The 22,656-nt window shown below is 42.4% G+C and overlaps 2 protein-coding genes, 1 non-coding gene and 1 pseudogene across 3 annotated transcripts; 3 read left to right on the forward strand and 1 right to left on the reverse strand.

The window, feature by feature from the left end:
- The first annotated feature begins 629 nt into the window (after positions 1-629).
- Positions 630-702, forward strand: TRNAR-CCG. Its single transcript has one exon. It is a non-coding gene; the product is annotated as a tRNA-Arg (tRNA).
- A 216-nt stretch (positions 703-918) lies between these two features.
- Positions 919-1,662, forward strand: LOC102709362 (annotated as a pseudogene).
- A 737-nt stretch (positions 1,663-2,399) lies between these two features.
- On the forward strand, positions 2,400-4,637 carry LOC102709642. Its single transcript, XM_015836769.2, has 2 exons — positions 2,400-2,661; positions 4,099-4,637. The coding sequence occupies exons 1-2, from the start codon at positions 2,456-2,458 to the stop codon at positions 4,427-4,429; spliced, it is 537 nt and encodes a 178-aa protein (XP_015692255.1). The 5' UTR covers positions 2,400-2,455; the 3' UTR covers positions 4,430-4,637.
- A 7,444-nt stretch (positions 4,638-12,081) lies between these two features.
- Positions 12,082-13,952, reverse strand: LOC102708050 (transcription factor MYB4). The gene is made up of 3 exons (XM_015836768.2): positions 13,691-13,952; positions 13,442-13,571; positions 12,082-12,957 (listed from the first exon to the last, which is right to left on the reverse strand). Exons 1-3 carry the CDS (start codon positions 13,821-13,823, stop codon positions 12,444-12,446), a joined length of 777 nt encoding a protein of 258 aa, XP_015692254.2. The 5' UTR covers positions 13,824-13,952; the 3' UTR covers positions 12,082-12,443.
- Between the last annotated feature and the right edge of the window lie 8,704 nt (positions 13,953-22,656).

Genomic DNA, 22,656 nt, shown 5'->3' on the forward strand with positions numbered 1-22,656 from the left:
ATGACCAAAATTTAAATTTAGTTTTTGCTGGTACTTATGACCATTAAATTTTTAGTCTTAACTTAAAGTCGATTTTATGTTTTTTTATCATATTTTATTTTTCAGCCTTAATTTTTTAGATCGCTAAATATATATATATATATAAATTTTATTTATAAATTATTTTCTATTTATAAAAAATGTTCCGCTTATTTATATAATAAGTTAAAAGATGGGCAACCTTGATCTTTCAATAGTTAGGGACTTACCATAGGTGAGTGCATTATCCGATCGAGCTAGCGTCAATCCAGTACCCCAACCAGGTATCTTCCTTCCGCAGCATATTAATTAGCATATATAAATGCCCTATCTTTAGACTTTCACTTATGCTTATAAGCCAAAAATTTAAACTTTTAACTTTAGATTTAGAGTTGACTTTGAGATGATTTTATAAAAACTTATTTTATAACATTAGCTTTTAGATTGCTAATAATACGTATATAAAAATTTTATTTATAAATTTTCATTTGTAAACGTATCATTACTTTTTTAAAGACCCAGACGATCGTTCGAAGATCGCATGGACCTATTCATTTGTTGTTAAGGCAGACAATAAAGTATAAAATGTGTTTACAAACGATTTTGCAAATGGTCGCGTGGCCTAATGGATAAGGCGCTCGCCTCCGGAGCGGGAGATTGTGGGTTCGAGTCCCACCGTGATCGGAATCTTTTTGCACTTCTCACAAGTTTTGATGCAAAAAAATTATAATCAAACAAGCCGAATCGAATTCCTCCGATTCAAGTCCCTCCTGGCTTCTGCATTGGAGAGTCAGATTAGGTACGAACTGCTCACAAAACCCTAGTTATCCATGCAAACCCCCAAATTTTGTCGTACACCGGCGGCGTCGCACACGATTGACCTTTTGGCCTGATCGCGGCATGGCCGTCCCTGCCTCCGTCATCGTCACGTCGTGCCGCTGCGTCGGCGCGTCGGCGTGCGTGTCATCGGGCCTCGTGTTCTGCGCCACGTTCGCCGTTAAGTCTCCCTCCTCTTCGTGGCGCGCGAGCTGTCGCCGGAGCACATCGACGGCGTCTTCGGCGTCGTGGACGAGTGCCTGCGGCGAGAGGCGCGTTACGCCACGGCTGCCGTCGAGGCCGAGACGCGGCGCCTGGGGGACACGGCGCGATGCCATCCTGTGCCTGCGTTTCTTTACGCCAGGGCCGAAGGGGGCGCCCGCCGCGCGCGGCGCGCTCATCGCGGACGCGGGCGGCAGACTGAAAAGGATGTCGGAGTCGGAAGGGAAGTGGCGCGACATCACGGATGCGACGGTCGCGGCATTAGCATGGCTCCGCCTGACTGCCACCGTGATCAATCTGGCAGTGGCCGTTCTGACCACCATGACCGACACGGCATCGACCTCCTCGAGCTCCAAGCCGGACGCCACACTGTTCGTCGTGTGGATCGCGGCGACCTTCATGTACAGCACGCCCGTGTTCGTCCAATACGCCAGCGGCATGGCATCCGTTGCGGCGTGCTTTACCTGCTTCGTGGCGCTGTGCGGCTTTGCTCTAATGCAAGCCAATAAAGTTCACCTTTGGACTTCCACCGACGTTGCCGGCAGCAACACAGCCAGGCAGCGAAGACGAGCCGGCAAGGATGCCATTACTAGAGGATTACGGTAGCTGCGGCATGGACGAATGGAACCTCGTTGAGACCAGTCCGGTGATGCCGATCAACGCTAACGGTGGCGCCAATTGGAAGTTCAAGCGTTGGTCACGGAAGTGTTTGCGCAGGGTTGCTGATTCACAATTCTGCACATGGTCCAATCGTGCCCTTACGAACCATTAAGAACCAGAAACCGTCCAGTGTCGCGTCTCGCTGTCGCTGCCTCGTCGGATTCTTGTGGATACACCAAGCATTGCTCTTTACTCACGGAGGAGGGAATCTGTGTCACTCTCCCGTTCCTAAAATTCAGCACGTTGCTCCTAGGATACCTTTTTCTGCGTATTTACTCCTCTAGTGGAATACTCCTATATGCATTCCATAGAGAAACTTGTACGACCGGCAGTGAAACAATGATAACAATCAACGATTTGAGAGTTGAGACTCGATTGAGGTTCAGCAGAACTTTTTTTTTTTTTGGCGAATGGTTGGATTTCAGTTCTCTTTGTTGTTACTCCTCGGTCTGCTCCCTTGGCAGAAAAGAATTTGGAGTGCTCCCAACAGCCTCCTCAAAATAATGAAAATCTCACAAGGAGATGACAAGTTAAAGATAAAAAGCAGTCTTTGCTTGGGCCCCCGTGCACGTGCATCCCAAGGACGGGATCAGACGCACACTCTAGCCACTGCACACAGTGCGTGTCGTCGTTTCAAATTGGGCTCCATTTAATTCCAGAGCCCTTTTTAGGGGTGCAGGCGGGCGGAAGCAGCCAGATCGCGTGTCAGTCGAGTTGTTCCACACTTCCACTTCCATCCATGGCGCTCCTCCGCTCTCTGGCTTGCTCCCTCTTCCTCCTCTGCTCATCCCTCACCTTCGGCGCGGCAAATGGGATGTACGGGCGAGTCGGCGTGGAGGACGAGGCGGAGGAGGAGAGCAGGACGGCTACCGATGGCGCTCGCGGCGCCGCCAGTGGGTGGCCCGGGTACCTCTACACCAGGGCGGTCGGGAGATGCACGCCTCAGTAAGCATGCGCTTCCTTTCCCATCCCCATTCTTGCCGCCACACCCATCGGTTTCTTGGCTTCCCTTTGCATAAGCAAACATGTAAAGTTCGTCCCTTTTTGCTTGATTCTTGTGGCAACTAGTCCCTGTGTGGTTCTTTAGTTAGAAACCGAATCTTGGGTATTGCCGTGTGAAGAAACCCTTTTCATGTTAGCAGTTTCTGCTTACATTTGCCAATGCATGCGGCCATGCGGGGTAGCAACCGGCGAGCCTTGCAAATTGATACTGTTGGTACGTCCAATATTCAGGAAATGGGCAATGGATAGGTGTGTTCAGAAAATACAAAAGTAAGTGTTTAGCCTTGCAGTATGTGCAAAGCGATCTTTTTGTGGATGGGTAGATCTGAAAATGTCGTTTCAGATTTTCAGTGTAGAAACAGGTGTCCACAAGGTTGCAAGATGGTGTTTTTCGGAGCCCACTAACATTTCAAATCCTTTTTCGTGTATGCAAAGCGTAATCTTCAACTTTGGGAGGATTATCATCCTTTGCAGGTTTATCAATTGTCATTCGTTTCCTGCTGGGTTACATTTTGAGTACCTGCTTTCCATGTTCGCTTGTAATCTAGTAGTACACAATTTTAGGTATGGAGCCGGGGAAACATATATGCAGCTCAAGAAGCGTATTATTGCTGTATTTTCGGCAGTAGTATAGCGGTATCTATGTGTTTGTCTACAATAAATACAGCACACCCATCATAACAACTCTCGGTTGTGACTTGTGAGGCGTGTGCTCGCGTCCTGCAGACACAGGGCATGGCTAGCGACATGAGTTTCGTTAAATACACGCATCTAAGGCCATTTCGTCCTTCTCAAGCACTGGTTGTTGTATTTGTGGTCTTGTGGGGCATTCTGCTATGAAGAACGGTGTTATGGCCTTGTGGGGGTTGTTATCATAATAACCCAGCAAGATCCAGTCGAGCTTATGAATTCAGATCAGATCAATTACCCTCTTCTTACAGGGAATTAAATGTCAGAAAAACTATGTTCAGCATGAAGAAGCCCATCTCCAGAATTTTGGGGGGAGTAAAAGTTAATCACAGTAATGGTTAAATACAAACTACCTATGTCCAATGCTAATCTTTACCAGTTTAATGAACTGTAGTTTTAAACATTCAATAACCACTATAACAATTTCTGGAATAAAACCTCCGGAGAAAAAATTTTCATTGCATGAACATTTTGGCCACGCCACCAATATTGGTGTGGCAGCTGGCAGCATTGTCTTGCCATGCCATTGTCGGTGGCGTGGCTGCTGCCACGCCATGGCACGTTGATTAGGTTGCGTGGTAGTGTTGTCTTGCTATGTCAATGTTGGTGGCGTGATTAAAAGGTTCAGATTTAAAAATATTTTTCCCGGAGGTTCAGTAATAAAATTAGGCTCTTGCGAATGCTGTGCAGATTCTGGAGCAGTGGAGCTGAACAATGGCCCAACATCATCCCCCAGGAAGCAGCGGTGTCGAAGGTGTTCGGCTCCAGGTCCATCGACAGGTACGGTCCACGGCTCACCGTGTTGGAGGCTACCATGAGGACCGACGACAGTGGCAGCAACAGCGCCTTCGCCAAGCTCGTCAAGCAAGGCAGCGCGGCTCTGCTCAACGCCTACGCACGCAGGGGCTTCCCTCTGGACTCATGGGAGGTGAAGGCGCTGCTGCTGGAGGCGCTCGTCTCCGAGGACGCCGCCGCCGCGCAGGCCGACCGGTTCGAGCAGGCCAACGAGTCCTGCGTCTGAAAGAAAGGGCGACGACGAAACACGCTTCGAATCTAGTAGTAGTGTGTTTGTACTAGTAGTAGGTCACCACTTCTGTGACTCTCTCCAGCGACCGTGAAGAAAATGTATGCACCGGTCTTAGGTGCGTGTGGCTTGTACTATCCGTGTCACTGTGTTCGACTGTTCCATTGGTATTCTGCCGTGTAGGGAGGCATCGCGTTCGTGTTCATTGTTTTACTAGCGTCGATGTCCAGTCAGGCCATCCTGGCCCGCCGGGCCTTTTTAATCCTGTCAGTGTAAGGCAAGTCGGGATATTTGCACTGACATTTCTTACTGGTACGATTTTGTACTCTTAACAGCCTGAGCACTTGAGCAGTGACCACAGATCTTTGCTTGAGATCGACGGTGGCAGTATCCTAGTTATTGAGCACTAATTACCGTTGGACCTCAGCGACGTGCCTTTTCTGGCTGGCATTACGTTTTCGAGATATTGGCATTACTGCCTGAGCTGTACAAGGATCAAGATCAAGCCCCTTTTTTAACGGTACCAAAACGTGCATTAGTGTGCTGCTCCAGTACCCACTTTCTGTCTCTCCGTACCGCGGGGAAACAAAAAGGAGCACGAGCATGCATGGCACGGTGCAGTACTACAGTACTAGCACTGCTCCCCTTCGGCTGGCGAATCGCAGCGGGTGCGCGGGATGCACCGCGGCGATCCCGTCCGAGAGAACCAGGGTTACACTACACACGGGTTCACTTCGCGTCTTTCCCCAAGCCGGTCGGTCGATCAGCCGATGCGGGAGCTGCGGCGACGGATCACGCCGCGTTGCGCGCGGAATGGGCGAAGAAACTGGCTCCCGGACCAGCGGACGTCGCGGGCCGCGGGGGCGTTCGGAAGGGTTGGTGGTTAGGCCGGGAACCTGGGCCTGGGCCTCACGCCACCAAAAGGTAGACGGTGTGGCATTGGTGGTGTTGGGCTTACGTGCACTACAGTAGGGTGGTACTGTAACGGAGTAGCTCTGTCCGGCTGTGCCGCTGTCCCTCTCTCACACTATTACTGAATTACTAAATTTTTCTTTAAAATATTATATATAAAAGTTATATAGAAAATCATATCATATCTCTAAGGTAGATTTTAAACTTTCTACTACCGTAGTTAATTCTATTCACTATACTATGAAATAATTATCATAAAAATTAGATAATCTTTTATCTTTATTATAGAAAAATGTAACCCATGTTGCTATAATTGCGTGATGGCCCTCTAGAGGCGATAGGATGATTGAGGCTGCATAAAGTACATGCCATCTGACTTGTCAATGGCTGATATAGATTTTTTCCCCTTCCGCACATCTTGTTATTCAAGCATGTCCGTAAATGGTTAGGATTGAAAGGTACCCTTAGAAGATGGGAAAAGATTTCCAATTCCCATTATATCCAAACAAATCTTGAAGTTCTGACGGTAGCTCCAATTCTAAGTCTAATTAAGATAGTTGTGTTATTTTTTGTGTACACAAACTTTTTTTTTTTTGAGTTCTGATTGATCTGCAAGCCTACTAGTACATGGAGAAGGCTATGAGAATGTAAGTCCAATCCCTAATTAGCTAACTGAGTTGTTCTTCGAACTCCTAATTATATGTTTTGCTCTAGCTTGTCCATCTTCATCGGTTTACAATAGCGAGCCTGTGTTCTAATTTTGTGAGTGAATCCCTTTATAGATAGGTGTTTACCACTAACGTTCAGAAATGTGTCTAGGAAGGAGAAACAACATTAGACTTAAGTGAATGTCCCCGTAGGGACGGTCCTTACTTACCATTATCATACTATATAATAATAATAATTAATATATATAGTTTATATATATATATATAAATTATTATTGTAAACATTTAGGTTATTTTTAGAAATAATATTTTTATAGAAAATATTGTACATATTATCTCAAACATTGGGAGGCAGGGACCCTACGATTTGGGGCCTAGAGCGGCTGCATCGTTCGCACCCTAGGGTCGCCCCGTGTGCTCTCCTATATTATATGACATCCAAATGTTTATAATTACAAAATTAAAAAATATTAATATGAGATATATCATTGTATAAACATATAAGTTTAAATTGTGACTTCGGTGAATTATAACGAAAATAACAAATATGACTTTAAATATGTATATACTATTTAGAGTTTAATTTATAATTATTGTTATATTGTATAAGTTATATAATTTGCATGTTTGTAGAGTGATATATCTCATATTAATTTATCTTTATAATTTATTTATTTTTTCTAATAATTATTTAGATAATGTGCAATAAACTAGAAGAATCCGCGGGACAAACGCTGCGTCACAACTCAAAGCGCCAGGCTGCAATGCAATGCAATGCGTGCAGACAAAATGCAGAGAATGTACCCAAGCATATATCTCTACAACTTCGTACGCGACTACCGCGTCGCCAGTTGCCCTGTCTTCTTCTGCCTAAGCTCACATCATCTTCGACTTCAATGCATGTAGCCATCCTGGCCTCTCAAAACGCCATACCTTTCTGCCCCTGCAAGGTGTAATAGATTTCTTAGCAACAGCTAAAGATCGCGGCCACGCGAAGAAAAATCATCTTTGGAACGAAAGTGCTGTTTTCTTCTTGCTTGACATGACATTGCCTTTACGAGTTTGCTCTCCTGTTTCTGTCTGTTTTCTTCAACCGTCGGTGAGCTGTGTACTGGCACCATCAAGCAGTCAAGCCATCTGTCTTATGGTTGTGATGCTCAATAGTTCAGGGAAGTTTCAGAAGGTATGTTTTAACTTGCAAAAAGAAAGAGACATGGGCATGTTGGGTGTCATCACTGTCATGTTTATAACGATATAAACAGAAGAAAAGGCTACTGATAATGATGAGTTTGCACTGAACCAACGCCTACGCACACACAAGAGGAAAAACAAACAAAAAAAAAGACATATATTAAACATTGCGAAAATGACCAATTTCATTCTTTCCCATTGTTAATATATAATATTAGGAGACCTTAAACCCAAGTAAGCCATTCACGCTCTTTCACCCTCTTTTCGCTTTTGTTTTTAATTTTCAATATTAAATTTAAAATTAATTTAAGGTTTTTTCATCATAGTTTATTTTTTTAGTATTTTCTTTTTATCGTTACGAACATATATATATATATATATATAAGTTTTATTTATAAAATATTTTTTATTTATAAATATGTCGTTTGATTTTTTCAGTAAAAGAAAACGAACCGATTACCCCCAGGCCCCAATGAACTATGGGATCGCCGACAATTGCTGCCTAGGACTGGCTGTGTTGGACAGTTGGAGTATCAAATTGCAGCATGGTTTCGTGATAGACACACACTCTGAACATGAGGTCAATTTGTTCCTTTTTCCAGGCAGAAATATAGAGCACCTCGACGTGAAGTTCTTGGAACTGTACCTGACAAAACTCTTACCTTAATAAATAAAACAAATCATGTCAAGACTCAAGACAACAGTCGGGATATCAAGGGTCTGCTGTGATTCTACGGCATCATAAATTAGTGATGCACTGTTCAACGTCCTGCAAAGATCCAAATTTAATTCAATTGAAACATTGAGAGATCTGACAATCTCATTCGTTGGCGATATCTTGTACATAGAGCCCAGCAACTATGACCTCAAACTCCTTTGGTCCATATGTACATCACCATCAGAAGTGACAGGCTAGATTATGTTCGTCCACCAAGAAGAAACACTGACAAGTCGTTATAAGCCATCAGGACGAGAGGTTGAAATCAGTATCGTCCAGCTCAATTGCCATTTGTTCATTCCTCTGCGCGGTCAATCAGTGGCGTGTTTGTTTGACAATGGAATAGAATGAACTAATTAAAGATGTTTGCACCATACCAGTACCAAGGAAATATTTTGACAAAAATTCAGAGGAGCTCCTAAAGGTACTTATTTCTTGTTCCATTTCAGATATTGACAATGTAAAATAGGAATCCGGATTCAGTGACATATCACCGTGACATTCTCAATGACATTAAGTCAGTGACATGTGGAATCCACATATGCCTGGATCTATGTGGATCCCACACGTCACTGACTTAATATTACCGAAAATGTTACGGTGTAATGTCATTGAATCCACGTTCGTAAAATGGAGTAGCTAGCTGCTCGGCACATAGTACTGTTCCTTCAGAGCTGACGATTTGCCATTTCATTAGTTGGCAGTTGCAGGAGATAGAAAATCAGCAAAAGTAGAGTGTCAAAATCCTGATTTTACTTTTTTTTTTTTAAAAAAGGAGAAGCTGTACGAGGGATCTGGTCCATCTCTCACTCTCCAATTCAATCACATGCACCTAAATTTAAATGGCATCACATCAGGTAATGCTTGCATTTCAAACCAGTAGGAATACACTGAATAATGCATGTACTCAGGCGTCGTTTTAAGTCACTTAATTAGGATCATTCTTTTCTTTTCCTCACAAAAGCGGAAGATATATTAAGAAGAGAGAAAGTTCCGTACCCTTAGTTATGACTTCAGGATGACTCGTCTTAAGTAAACCGAAAGCACTCAATTGATCAATACCTGTGAAATGGACAAATTAACTAACATGACTATGCGTGCATGATTCTAATGCAAGAAGGGAGCAAGAATTAATAAATGAAAAGACTAAAGGATTAGTAGTCTTATTCTGAAAAGGTGATGGCTGCTTGCATTGAGGCCACATTATTAACTAGTAGGCTTAGTGGTGCAATCATTTCATTGTTTTGGCCGTAATCAATTCTTCACGAGCACAAACATGTGCTGTAATGACAAATGTATCCGTATTCTACACTGAGAAGCTGATCGACTTCAGTTTTCGGCTTATCGCCGTGAAATTTTATAGTCCCTCCTCTCAATCTTCCCTGCAACATCTCATTAACCTGGCTGAGTCGATCTTCACTCAACAGCATGACGATATTCCTCCAAGATCTTTACTTTACAAAATGCGCACTGCTGCTTTTGACTTCAGACCCGAGATAATATAAATAAACCCCATGTGAAAGGGCATGTTAGCCAAATGTTTGCAGTGAGCTGAGTAACACCTAAGATTCTGGGTTTGGGTTCAAATCTCTATAAGTGCAGGAATTTTAGATTGGATTATCTGAGAGCCTAAGTTCTCTACTTGGCCAGGTAAAAATACTCATCTCTAAAAAATAAAAAAATATAAATAAAAAAATAAAAAAACCCATTAGCCGTTACAACTCATTTTTCTGTACGCATTATATAGCCTAGTGGTTGCAGTGCCTTGATTAACACCCAAGGTCTTGAGTTCAAATTTCTATAAGAGCATGAATTTTAGATTGGGTATTTGAGTGGCTAAGCCTCCTACTTAGGCTAATTTTTCAAAGTTCCCAAAATAAAAAAATGGGCTGCATATATCCGGGTGGATATAGCGTCCGAGTAAAAGATACCCTTCTTTAAAAAAAATTGTTTGAAAAATAGTTCTTGCCCACACGTTGCACAGTATGTGTAAGCAAGCGTTGTGCTCTTTTATGTTGAGATGATTGTATGAGAAAGTGGTAAAGACTCAAGCGCATAACCATTAGAAACTAGGACGAAAATAATCTGAAAAACGTGTGTCGTAGACACAGGCATGCAGGGACAAAACTTTTGAAATAAAAATCATTGGGCCAATAGCAGTCACCTCCACTAGTACTGAAAATGGAATTTAGCCGGAACCTATGGTCACAGCTTGTTTAGGCTATGAACTATGGTAGAGTGAGTCTGATCTATGCGTAGCAAATTTTGAACCAGATGAGTTGCAATGTTGCATAGACCAATAATAAGATTCCACAATGAAAGGTTGAAGACAATGTGCATATAATTAAGAAATAATAAAAACAAGCACCAAGTGTTCTACATACTCTCTGCTAGCAGTACAATTAATCTAGACCGTTTACTTTATAATTTAATAATTGTATTCATATTATCATGTTAACTACTGTCTACTGGCAGTTGAAATCTATATAATTGGACAAGTTTTTTTTTATGGACGTAATACTGATAGTATAATAGTACAAACACGGAGTACCACAGTGAAGCTCCCTGCCCGCACCGTCTTCTATTTCTATTTCTAGATGGAGTCATGGAGCCCTGGTTGAAAATGGTATAATCCATCCCCAGCACTCTATTTGTTGATCCGAGCAACTCCCTCAACTTGACAACAACAGGAAAGCTTTCACAAAACCTTTTGGAACAATTTGGAGAACACTCTAAGTTGGATTATATTGCTAGTTAGGTGGGGAATTTGGAAGAGTGCAACGGTAGAGTTTTCCAGTGCAGTGCAACAACGTCGGTGCCTCGGTACTGATCATGGCAAATACAGCGGAGAAAGCCAGACCTGGTCACTAGCAATCCTATTTGGAGATGAATTTTCATCAACTCCGATGGATATTCATTTACTTTTTGTATGTCGCATCCATAATCATAAAAAACTTTAAAAAATGGCAAGTGGTTTAACACGAGAAATATCACTTTACAATATACAACTTCAAATTGATTCTTCAGGTTGTAACAAAAGAAACAAATTAAACTAAAATTAGTACGCACACATTCAAAATTAAAATTGTTATTTTCGTTACACTAGTATAAATCGAATTTGAACTTATATGTTTATGAAGTGATATATATCATATTAATCTATAAAATTATTTTTTTAAAAAAAGATAACTATTTAGATGATACTACCTCCGTTTTATATTGTAAATCTTTCTATACTTGTCTAAATTTATTCATTGATGAATGTATATAATTTATATATGTGTCTAGATTTATTAACATCCACATGAATCTATGCAATGCTAGAAAGACTTACATTACAAAACGAAGTAATATGTAATAAAGAAGTATATATCTAACCGAGCGATGGGAATAATTTCTCATCTTATTCGTCATATGAGTAGACTTTCCTTTCATCTACTCCGATTGTAAATAAACTCCTAGTAGCATATAAATATCCATTTAGTCCTCTGTCAACGAAAAAAAAAAAGGCTGACCTCTGCCCTCTTATCAAAAAAAAAAAAGAGGAGATGACCCTTTATGTAGAAAGTAGTAGCTTTTAAATATCAAGATAATTAAGGACAAACTGTTGTGATGCTCATGAAACTGTCGGTGATAATGAGCAGTACATATTACTCATCTGGAACAGCTCAAAAGACAATGCAGCATCTGAACTCTCCCACATAAACAATGGCATGCGCCTGTCTGTATAGTTGAATACTGTTTCCACAACTTAAACATAAACTACACAGGCTGGAACAGAAAAACGTCATCACATACATGTACACGGGCGAATGAAACAGCACACTGCATGTTCTTCGTTTACTTTTTTTTATTTCAAGATCAAATAAAGGAGATGCAGAATCATTGAGAAGACAGCCAGATCTACTACTGCCAGTAGTGCCATTGCTTAACTGTAAACAATGCGAAAGAAATCTTCTTTCAGTTTAGCGGTCCCTTTACACAGTTTTTTCAGGCTTTCTTTTCCTTAATCCAGCTGCCAGCGTTTCGTCTCCGACTGCGCCCATGCGTGCACTGGAGGAGAGGAACAGACCAGGAGACAAAATCCCGTACAAGTAGTTCAGTACATGATGTGATTTCATAACCGAACACGAGCGACTGAACAGAACAAATGGTAAATATTAGCGTGCAAGTTGAATTTAATTAATCAAATGAGAAGCGCAGAGCCCATTACACGTAGTACACCAGCTGACCAGGGTTTGCACGTTGTGAGAAAAGGATCTCCGGGTTTCGATCACTGATCTCTTCTTCTGTTTTCTATACATACAAGAAGGTAATTAAAAGGAAGAGTTCTATCAAAGCTACTGGGTGCATCTCGTCTCATCACATCGCATCGCATCGCATGATTCGCGTTCTTCCTGCTTGATGATTCGCTCATGGTGGACACTGTCTGTTAGCTATGTCCCTCCGGTGCAAGATGGCAGAGAGAGAGAGAGAAAGAACAAATCAATTAGCCAAAGAAACGGTAAAATTCTCTCTTTCTCTAGATCTGCGGCAAGTCTTCGACTTCGCCGGCCTCCATGAACACTTTGAGCCAGTAGTCCATGTCCTCGGCGGAGGACGGCGCGGCGAACGCGTCGCCGGGCTCCATGGAGACGTCGTAGCCGTCCAGCGGCATCGACAGCGTCTCCGACCAGAAGCTCTCGTCGATCTGAAACTCCTCCGAGGCCGAGGTGAAGGAGCTCTCCTCCTTGGCGGACACGGACATGGACGCGGACGCGGAGCTGATCCCGGCGTTGCCGTGCTCCTCCGCCACCGACGATGCCATCGAGGACTCCGTCACCGACGACGAGGCGGACCGCTCGGGCGACGCCGGCGCCGCCGCGGCGGCGGCCGGCTTCTTCTCGCTCCTCGGCTTCTTGTGCTTCTTGCCGCCGCCCGCCGCGTCGTGGCGGCCCTGCTCCGGCGCCTCGAGGCGCTTCTTGAGGTGGGTGTGCCACACGTTCTTGATCTCGTTGTCCGTCCTCCCGGGTAACCTGGCGGCGATCGCGGACCACCTGCGGAACACAGAATTCAGAGCTGATCAACGCACAGTTTTTGTTTCATCTTTGCCCACAAAAAAACGGCTAATTGATCTAGAGCTTTGCAATCATCGCGTGATTTGATTCCACCATCGGGATCACATGCTGTTTGTTTAATGCAAAGCGCATGTTTTTGCAGCGCTGAATTCAAGGGGAAGCGCTGCTCCTCCAACGGAAGCGCCAAACAAGATGGAATCTTTTAGCACATCTCGCGCATCATCAGTGATGTAATTAGCTACAGCAAAGTGGCCTACGACTAGTAGTAATTTATTTCTCTCTATTTGCATCTAGAGGAGGGGCCCGAGAGGATAACATATTAGTCTATGCCCCCAGCAATGGTTTTTTTTTTAAAAAGAAACAGAGGAATAAACCTCCCTCTCATAGCATCTGAAGCACACAAGCAAGCAACAATCATTGCTCCAAACTAGCAGCACAATTTGAGAAGGGGCAGTGTGTGTACCTGTTGCCAAGCAGCTCATGGAGCTGGATGATGGCGTCCTCCTCCTCCCTGGAGAAGTTGCCGCGCTTGATGTCAGGACGGAGGTAGTTGATCCACCGGAGACGGCAGCTCTTGCCGCAACGCAGCAGCCCTGCGACACCGAACCAGTGAATTACAGTTAGCTTCACCGCCGCCGGCCACGGACACGAACTGACCACCGAACACACACACACACGACACATGCAAAGCCCCGCTCCCGGTTCCACTCACCGGCTTGCTTGGGCAGCGCGCGCCAGTTGCCGTGGCCGTGGCGCTGGATGTGGGCGACGAGGACCTTGTCCTCCTCGGGCGTCCATGGCCCCTTCTTGAGCCCCATCTTCTCGCAGCACGGAGCCCTCCCCATTGCTCCTCCCCTGCTTCCAACTCTGGACGCTCTCTGTGATCTCGTGGTGCGCGGCTGCGCGCGCGTGTGTTCGCCGTGCAAGTGCAGGGCAGGAATGGCGTTTTGGGGAGGGGCGACTGCTGCCGCTGCTGCTGCTGCAGAGTAAGGTTGGAACGGCAAGGCGTCCAGGGGGTATTTATCCTGTAGCGGAGCGCCTTGGCAAAAAACGTGCACCAATGGGTCAATTTTGGCAACTTCGCGGAAAGGTGGCAGCGCTGCAAGCGGGGGCAAACAACTTTTTCTCTTTGTTTTTTTCCTCGCGTTTTTTTTTCACCACTGTGAGCTTCTTCCTTTGATTGGTGACTATGATCTATGATTAGGACTAATATAGTTTTAATTGCAAGAAAGACTCAACTCTCCCCTCGCACATGTACATTGCGCACCATCTGTGCACACACCAGTGCACCTCTACGATGTACAAATGGTTTGTTTAATTTATTGACATTTTCTTTTCTTATTACATAAAGGACTCAGCACGCACACACCACTACATACGTACGCCATACTAACACACCCACAAATATGTATCCGAGCACTAAACGAGTTAGAGCCGTGCATCAACTCCTTGATCTACGAAAGAGAAGAGATGGTGCGCCGTTTTATTGACCTTAGTGATGAAAGAAGATTAATTTAGGCTCTGTTTGAGAAGCTTAATATTATGAGAGGTAGCGGGTGAGAAGTCAGCTTCTTAGAATATGAAAAAATTAAGTTTCCTAGCTTCTGACTTCTTAAGATTCTGTAAGAAGCTCCGGCCATCAAAAGCTCCCTAAACATGTCCTTAGTATTGTTGCTTCTGGAATGTACTTTATCCATTCTATATAAGACTTTCTAAGTTTGTCTATATTTATCTATATATCAATGTATATATTTTGTATATATATATAGAGTTATTAGTATATATTTAAATCTAGATAAAACGAAAAAAATCTTATAATATGAAATGAATGTGAACATACAACAAAGCTTAAAATGAGATCATATGATATTACACCTGTAGCAGAGCTCACTTTCGTGTGAATCAAAAGTCGTACAGTTCTATTTTCTTTAAACTCATATCTTTTATATGAAATAGAGGAGTTTATATGCGTAAGTAGATGGGAGACTTTAAACGCCGTGAGGATTTGATGCGACGCATAAGTTTTCTAAGGGCACTAACAATGCTAGAAACTACCATGGTTTCTATACCTTAGGACATCATGTTAAGAAACCATCACACCATGTAACTTTTGTATCTTGTTGTTATATGGCTCACTAGTCTCTCTCATAGACAGTCTTTTTACGTGAAGACACTGGGTCTTAATCTAGAACTAGTTTTTTTTATTTTTGTCTCTCGATTCAATAAATAGTCTGCCATATCAGTAAATTGCTTGCGTTACATAGCAATACATACAAATAGAAACTATTATTGGTCTGTACTATGAGTGCCCTAAAGTCTCGTGAAAATCTGATTGAAGCATGTGGTAAGAACTAGGATGTAAATCAGTGAACACCAAAACATGCAATCAAATCATAGAGGGCTCGCAAAAATTCTATTGAAATGTGTGAATGCGGGAACTAGCTAGAATTTGCAACTTTCTGGATGAAAATACATGCCTCGCAACTTTACCACCGTCACGGATAGGATACCTTTCTAAACAGGCCGCTAGATCTAATCTTTTCATGAAATTGAACTAAAATTCCCTCACATTATTTCTTCCCTTTAAAAGATACATTTATTAATTCAATAGTTAAGATGTACTCTCTCCATTTCATAATATAAGATGTTGACTTTTTTGCTTGTAATGTTTGACCACCATTTGTCTTATTCAATAAATTATAAAAATATTATTTATTTTGTTTGTGACTTACTTTATTATCAAAAGAACTTTAAGTACGATTTATTATTTTTTATATTTGTTCTAAATTTTTAATAAGACGAATGGTCAAACGTTGTAACCAAAAAAGTCAAACATCTTACGTTATGAAACATAGGTAGTATCATAATAAGGACTCTTTTGAAACACATGATTATTCAAGGAGTTTTATGGGAATTTAACTATTCCATAAAAAAAATCATGTGTTTCAAAATAGCTTTAAAATTGAATTTTGATGTGTGTGGGACCTGTGGGCTGTGCGCATCCAATAATTAGTTGTGCCAGCGCTAATATTGTTTGTTTTCCATTCCTTTCATTTTCCTCATTAATGAACGGTTATAGGTTACGAGGAATCATGCATGTTCATTAACAGCCTGACCAAATAGAAGGAATCACTAAATTTTTCTTCGAGCATCTCACAAAAATATTAATATTTAACTCTCCAAAACATGGTATTGAGTCTTAAAAAATAGTGCCTGAAAATTACCCTGCCTTCAAAAGAAACCCAAAACCGAATTACATTGTATTGAGAACGTATATATCTAACTCAAATCTCAAGTTCCCAGCATCAACACGTCCTTATGCTGATCTCATAGACAATTACCATTCTACTGTCAAAGTACAATAATGTAGCCAACAATAAAGCCACGTAAACAAAATAAAGTAAGTTTCACACATCAAAGTCCCATGAATTGAACATGCCACAGCCGTAAGCACACCGCTGATTGATCCCGAATTTCAAGTGACCCCAAGCTTGTCACACCGCGATCAACGAGTCAGAAAACCAGGCGAATAATTCTTCAGTGAAGAAAAAAAAGTTAAAGCAAGAAAAAAATATACCCCATCTGTCCCAAAACAAATTTATTTTTAGTTTTGGATACAATTTTTTGAATTTTCTTACGATTAGTATTTTAATGATGTTAAATGATAAAAACATGAATAATATTTTACTCGTAGCTTTTTTTGTGTGTGTTTTCTCATAAATCTTTCAAATAAAACAGATAGTTAAATATTGGACATAGAAAAAAATATAATTTTTCTACGACAGAGGTAGTATACATATAACGCCGAGATAGAGCAGGTTCACCGCACCAGGCTGGATCTCGGCATGGGAAGAGGAGGAAGAAGCGTCACGGTCTGATTGGGTCTACGTCTCTATGCATGTCACGTAAACGACTTGTTCCTGGTGGTGGCGCGGTGGAAAAGGGAAATCTGGACGCATTCCGGTGGCAAATTTGTCAAGCGCCTCCGCATCGTCTCTGGCGATGGCTGCGACGGTCTCCCCTCGTTTCGTCGCCGACGCGAGCACGTCTCCACCGTCTTGCGCGGCGCGTCGGTAGCTGCCCGCCGCCATGGGAACGCCGTCTATCTCGCTGTCTCAACTCGTACTATACCTTTTATGGCTGGTTCGTACGCTGTGATCCATCTGGTACACGGACGTGCACACTATTTTAATTCGAACGAGCTCATGATGGTCGCCAACTTTTTCTCTTTTAATTTTTTTGGGAGGGTTAAAAGGGGCTTTAGCAAGATTTTGGAGCTATTTCCGTGGCGCATCAAAGTAGCTGGATGGATTGGGTGCACATTTTTCTTCTAGGGGATCTATCCGTGATGTCACCTCCATTAGTGTGCGATACCCATGCAGTTGGACCGATTATATGTGTCTCGATCGTCAGCAGTTCAGAATTGCTCAAAACAATATTATATAGTCGCCCCACTGAGCGCCATCATTGCATGTAAATTCTTAGGCTCAACATGGACATGTCCAGTGTGTGTAGATGGAGATATTATTGGCTAGTTGGAACAGCTCAACAACAATCAGTTCAGTTTTTTTTTTAAAAAAAAGAGGAGACATTTCAGCTATTGTGATTCGTGACCAATATCTCACCCAACACACGTGCACGATGGCCTGTAAAAACGACCGGGAATGCTGCAGATGTATCGGTAGGTTGTGTCGTGTTCCCATGGACCTGGACGTGTAGCGCGCACGAGACAGAACGACAGTAAAAATAAGAGCGTATTTTACATGCGTCACAGCATCAGACTTCAGTCGCCAGTTGCAACGGCATGTAGTGCTAGAGGTTGGTGCCGACAGTTTGCAGGAAGCCATTTTTTTTCAGTAAACCGTGCTAAAGAAAACAATAAAGATATACAATCTGATCTTATTTTTCTCCATATCTATATAAATCAAAATATAAATTTTTAACCCTAAATTCAAAATTGGTTTTAAGATTTTTTTCATCATTTTTATTTTTAGCTTTGGTTTTTAAATCAGTAAGCACACATAGATAAAAAAATTATTCACAAATTATTGTTTACGGTTATATCATTTTGTTTTTTTCTCAAAAAGATGACTAAGGTAGGAGTACTAGGCTGTCTAGACACGTGGTGAAATTACAAATGTTCTCGCCGCATGTGCGCCTATGGATTGACCCCAGAGAGCGGAAGGTCGTTGGCTGCTTCGTGTACGGTCAAACGGTCAACGGTTATTCACAACTGGGCCCGGCGGGCTCGTGGGGCCAGCCGCTATTATGGGCCAATCGGAACGCTAGCGCTAGCTTTTAGCCACGGGATCGTTTGGCTATTGGTCGTACCGTTCTCTGCAACTGGGCATGTGGGGCCAGGGCCCGTCAACTTAGCTTATCGAGCGTACAGTTGTACGTGCGAGTGGCGCGTCGTATTCCGTTTGTTCATACGTAAGAACTCCTCCTCTGCAGTACCTGTCTTGCACTTCAATTTCATGCCACTTGCGAACCCATATGTATGCGTGCGAATGGACGGCTGACCTTAATTTGGATGTGATTAGTAATTTAGACGTAGATCGCAAATAGCATCCATGCATTCACGCGACTTCCATCGATCTACGGGTTACAGCTAAGCTAGCGGCATGTCGACACTTCACATTATTAAGGAGTAATGAATATTACTAATTAAGCAAGACCCACTAAGCTCCGGCCGGCCCCTGAAAGTGATGCAAATACATATGATAAGCACGGGTGCAGCTAGCTAATTAAGTAAAGAGGAAGCGTTAATTAAGCTCGCGTCGACGGGATATTTATTCACATATGAAGCACGGGAGCACGCACAACCAACAAGTCCACGTAGGTAAGGAAAATAAGGGATGTGATATAACCACACCGTGTTGCTTTCAGATATCACGATCCATCGATGGATCGATCACCGCCGCCGTCGCCTGATGCATTCATGTAGCACATCACGCACACGATTAATCCTCTCTGCTTCTCTGGGCAAATGAGCCATGCACCAGCTTAAATTAATTACTCGCGCGTCGTGGATATATCAATCGATCGATCCGCATGCACTAAATCATCCGGATCGTTTCTCTATATCATCGATCAGCAAATCCACCGCTTAATTATATTTTTTGCGCACGGCATGTTGACGAGACGCACGCACGAACTGAGATTAATTTAACCTGCGGCGCCGTCGTTGTGCCGAGCAACTAGCGTCGATCGCGCGCGCGCGCGCGCGCGTCGCCGTCGAACACGTACAGTAGCGCGAGGAGTTTGTTTTCAACGCAGATTACGTGCCCCGGCCCGGCATCTCGTGGCTGGACCTCGTCCTGCCTCTTTCGTTCGGTCCTTGGTTGGACTCACGTCGGGCGGAGCTACAGGGTCAGCTATGCACGGGCATAGCCGCATAGCCAGTATATCTAGGAAAAGGTAAAATATATGGTAGGTTTTTAAACTTAGAGATATCATCTAAGTCCGTAAACTTAAAAATTGTAATCTGGATTCTTAGACTTAAAAGCGAAAATTAAGACGGAACTAAGAGTTTGTGGAACTAAGACGGTGTTTGGTTGCTTATATTAGGCTTAGCCCACACCCACCGATGCAAGGGGCAGCTTGTTTGTTTGGCTGCATGGAACTCCCACCCAGGCCGAGTGTGTGCAAATAGTGCCCCACAGCCTAAGTTTAAGGACCTAGATGTTTAATTTTTAAGTTTACGGACATCCGCTCTCAAGTTTAAGGACCGGTCATATATTTTACTCTTTAGGAAATTAGCAGGTATTTTTGGGTTTGTCTAAATTCATTAGTACACATATGAATATAAACAAGACCAAAAAGTCTTATAATATGGAACGGAGAGAATATACATATGTATTTTTTTTAAAAAAATCATCTGAATACATAAGTACGGGCCACACTAGACAGCGAGACAGAATCATGTGAATATATTAACTCATGTTGTCAATTTATGATTATTACTAAATTACTAAAATAGATTTCTATTTTATTTAATTGTATACTATATTTTTTGGACCGGCATACTCTTAGCTAAAATATCATATTAGCCGCTAACTCTCGCACGTACGTGCCACACTCAATTAAACCCACTATGGCAAACATGTTTGCGTTGGATCATTAAACAAAGATGGCCGTGAGAGAACGGCAAAAGCTAGCATGTGTTCAGACTTCCTATCTAGGGCACGTGCAGTACGTAGTATATGCGTTTTGTGCACAACATATTCATTTTCTTTAATTTCCTGAGAGATGTGTTCGATTGGCTGAGAGTAAAGTGTGTGTGTGTGTGACAGAGAGAGATGCCATGTTTTGTTAACCTAAACCCCCGTGGTCATACGGTCAACAGGTAGCTAGCTAGCCTATGGATGACTAACTCATTATCTATATATCATTGTTCTATCTTTCGCATTCTTAAAAGTATATATAAGGCCGCATGCTTTTACTTATGTGCCACCGTCTCTGAGAATTTCTCGACCAAAAAAGAGAACAAACAACAACTGCAGAAAGATATATAGCACGGATATATCAAAATGGTGGGAGTGGCATCTTTTTTGCAGGAATTCCTTACACACTACTGTATAAATCTTTATGCGGCAAATATGATACTACTAGTTGGAATGGAACACGTACGTACGGAGCCATACGTGTGCTTGCTGCGCATACGTGACGGAACATGGTCGCGTACCGGCCTAGCTAGGACGTGCGTGCGTCCGTGCGTTCGTGTAACGTGTGGTTTCCCGGCTCCAGTCATGAACAGCTAGGCCAAACGGCGCGGACGGCCGACTTCAACGCGATCCCTCTAGTTTTTAGCAGCCGGGCCGGCGGTTCGTTCGTTCGTTCGGGCGCGCGCGCGACTCGTCGTCGATCGGATCAGGACGCGTTGCGATCGTCACACCAACGAAGTCGATCCACCGCGCGGCCCACTTCTTCCCAGCCTTTCGGCTTTCGCCTAGCTCTTCGAGTCCTCGGTCCGTTCCACCAAATGCGTGAAAGGCGAAGGCGAGAGCGAGAGCTAGTAGTGCTGAATCTACGTAAGCTTATCAAGCTTTCCGGCATTTTGGATTCACGGCGCACTCTCGTCGGTATCCATAGGAAATGGATTCTTGTTAGTCCCACGAGAGATGTCCTCTCATTTTTTTTTCATATTATCTTAAATAGTCATAAACAAAAATTACTATCTCCGTTTTATATTGTAAGATTTTTTAGTCTCGCCTAAATTTATCAATTGATGAATATAATATATATATATATATATATGTTTAGATTCATTAGCATCTATATAAATTTAGACAAGACTAAAAAGTCTTATTTCGTGAAACAGAGGGAGTAACAAAATACATTAATATATGATTTATCACTTTATAAGCATGCATGTCCAAACACGGCTTTGATACATACTTAGTAAAAAGCAAATTAAACTCTAACTGCTATAAGCATATTTAGAGTCATATTTGGTTTTTGCGACGGATAGAAGTCAAACCTGACCTTGTATTTGTGCATAGTTATATCACACTTATTTTGTAACTTTTCTTAAAAAATTTGTTGTCATTCAAGTGATATGCCATTAACTACAGAATATCCACTCGAGCGTTTAGAAAAGTTCTCCGGAATCGATGCATATACCTGCGAGGAAAGTTGCTACCACCTCCGTTTCATAATATTTTATTTTTTGTTTTTCCATGTCCAACGTTTGATCATTAGTCTTATCTGAAAAATTTATTAAAAAAATAGTCACACATAAAGTACTATTTATATTTATCATCTAGTAAGAATAAAAATATTAATTGTAAAAAAATTTAAATAAGACGAAGAGTTAAAACATTCTATCAAAAAACTGAAAAAATGATGTTGTTTTGAAACGTAGGTAGTACTAAAAAGTTTAATCGGAGCGTATTCTACCAGTGCGCGTGCGCGCTTGCAAGTTGGATCGATGCCGGCAGCTAAAGCTTAACTGCATATTCGGTGGATGAATTATAGAAATGGATACTGCAATCTGCACCTGGCGTCAGATCGATCGGATCGTGTGTCCCAACTTCAGGCACGTTTGGCGGCTGCAAGCAAAAGTAAACCAATTACTGCTAGTAATTAAGAAAGATAAGCCTGCATTATCTACGCAAATATGCCCGATTTTGTCCTCTTCTCCCATTAATCAGATATCGTTTTGCCCATTCTATCCCGGCACGAGTCCTCCTCCCCTTCAGCTGGTCAGAATAATTAACCTTGGCGTCCGTATCTCTGTGGAGTGTTGACTGCACGAGCGAGCAAAGTACCTTTGCCCGGTCTCTACATACTGGAGTACTGTATGTATGATGATGTTTCGCGATACTCTCTCTGTACTCTAAATATTTTGACACCGTTAACTTTAAACGTATATTTGATCTTTCATTTTATTTATTTTTTAAATATGTAAAACTATATATATATATATGCATAAAAGTATATTTAACCATAAATACAATGATATAAAAATAATTAATAATTATATAAATTTTTAAATAAGACGAATAGTTAAACGTGTATAAAAAAATCAATAAAGTTAAATATTTAGGGACGGTTGGGGTACTATTTAATTTGCTTTTCCGTCCACTTGCGAGACAAAAATTTCTGCTAGTACGACCATTCCGTGCCACGACCGCTGGTTGGGTCAGTTGCGTTGTTGGTAAGTACTCTCTTTAG

Source organism: Oryza brachyantha, chromosome 4, assembly GCF_000231095.2.
Source record: "Oryza brachyantha chromosome 4, ObraRS2, whole genome shotgun sequence".
NCBI classification, from domain to species: Eukaryota; Viridiplantae; Streptophyta; class Magnoliopsida; order Poales; family Poaceae; genus Oryza; species Oryza brachyantha.

What these genes read in the sequence shown, in the direction of transcription:
- LOC102708050 (XM_015836768.2), bottom strand. Translation starts at nt 13,823, where the DNA reads ATGGGGAGGGCTCCGTGCTGCGAGAAGATGGGGCTCAAGAAGGGGCCA. An exon ending in CGCGCTGCCCAAGCAAGCCG is followed by an intron (nt 13,572 to 13,690) that starts GTGAGTGGAACC and finishes TCGGTGTCGCAG; the next exon opens with GGCTGCTGCGTTGCGGCAAG. An exon ending in CATGAGCTGCTTGGCAACAG is followed by an intron (nt 12,958 to 13,441) that starts GTACACACACTG and finishes TGTGTTCCGCAG; the next exon opens with GTGGTCCGCGATCGCCGCCA.
- LOC102709642 (XM_015836769.2), top strand. Translation starts at nt 2,456, where the DNA reads ATGGCGCTCCTCCGCTCTCTGGCTTGCTCCCTCTTCCTCCTCTGCTCA. An exon ending in GTCGGGAGATGCACGCCTCA is followed by an intron (nt 2,662 to 4,098) that starts GTAAGCATGCGC and finishes AATGCTGTGCAG; the next exon opens with ATTCTGGAGCAGTGGAGCTG.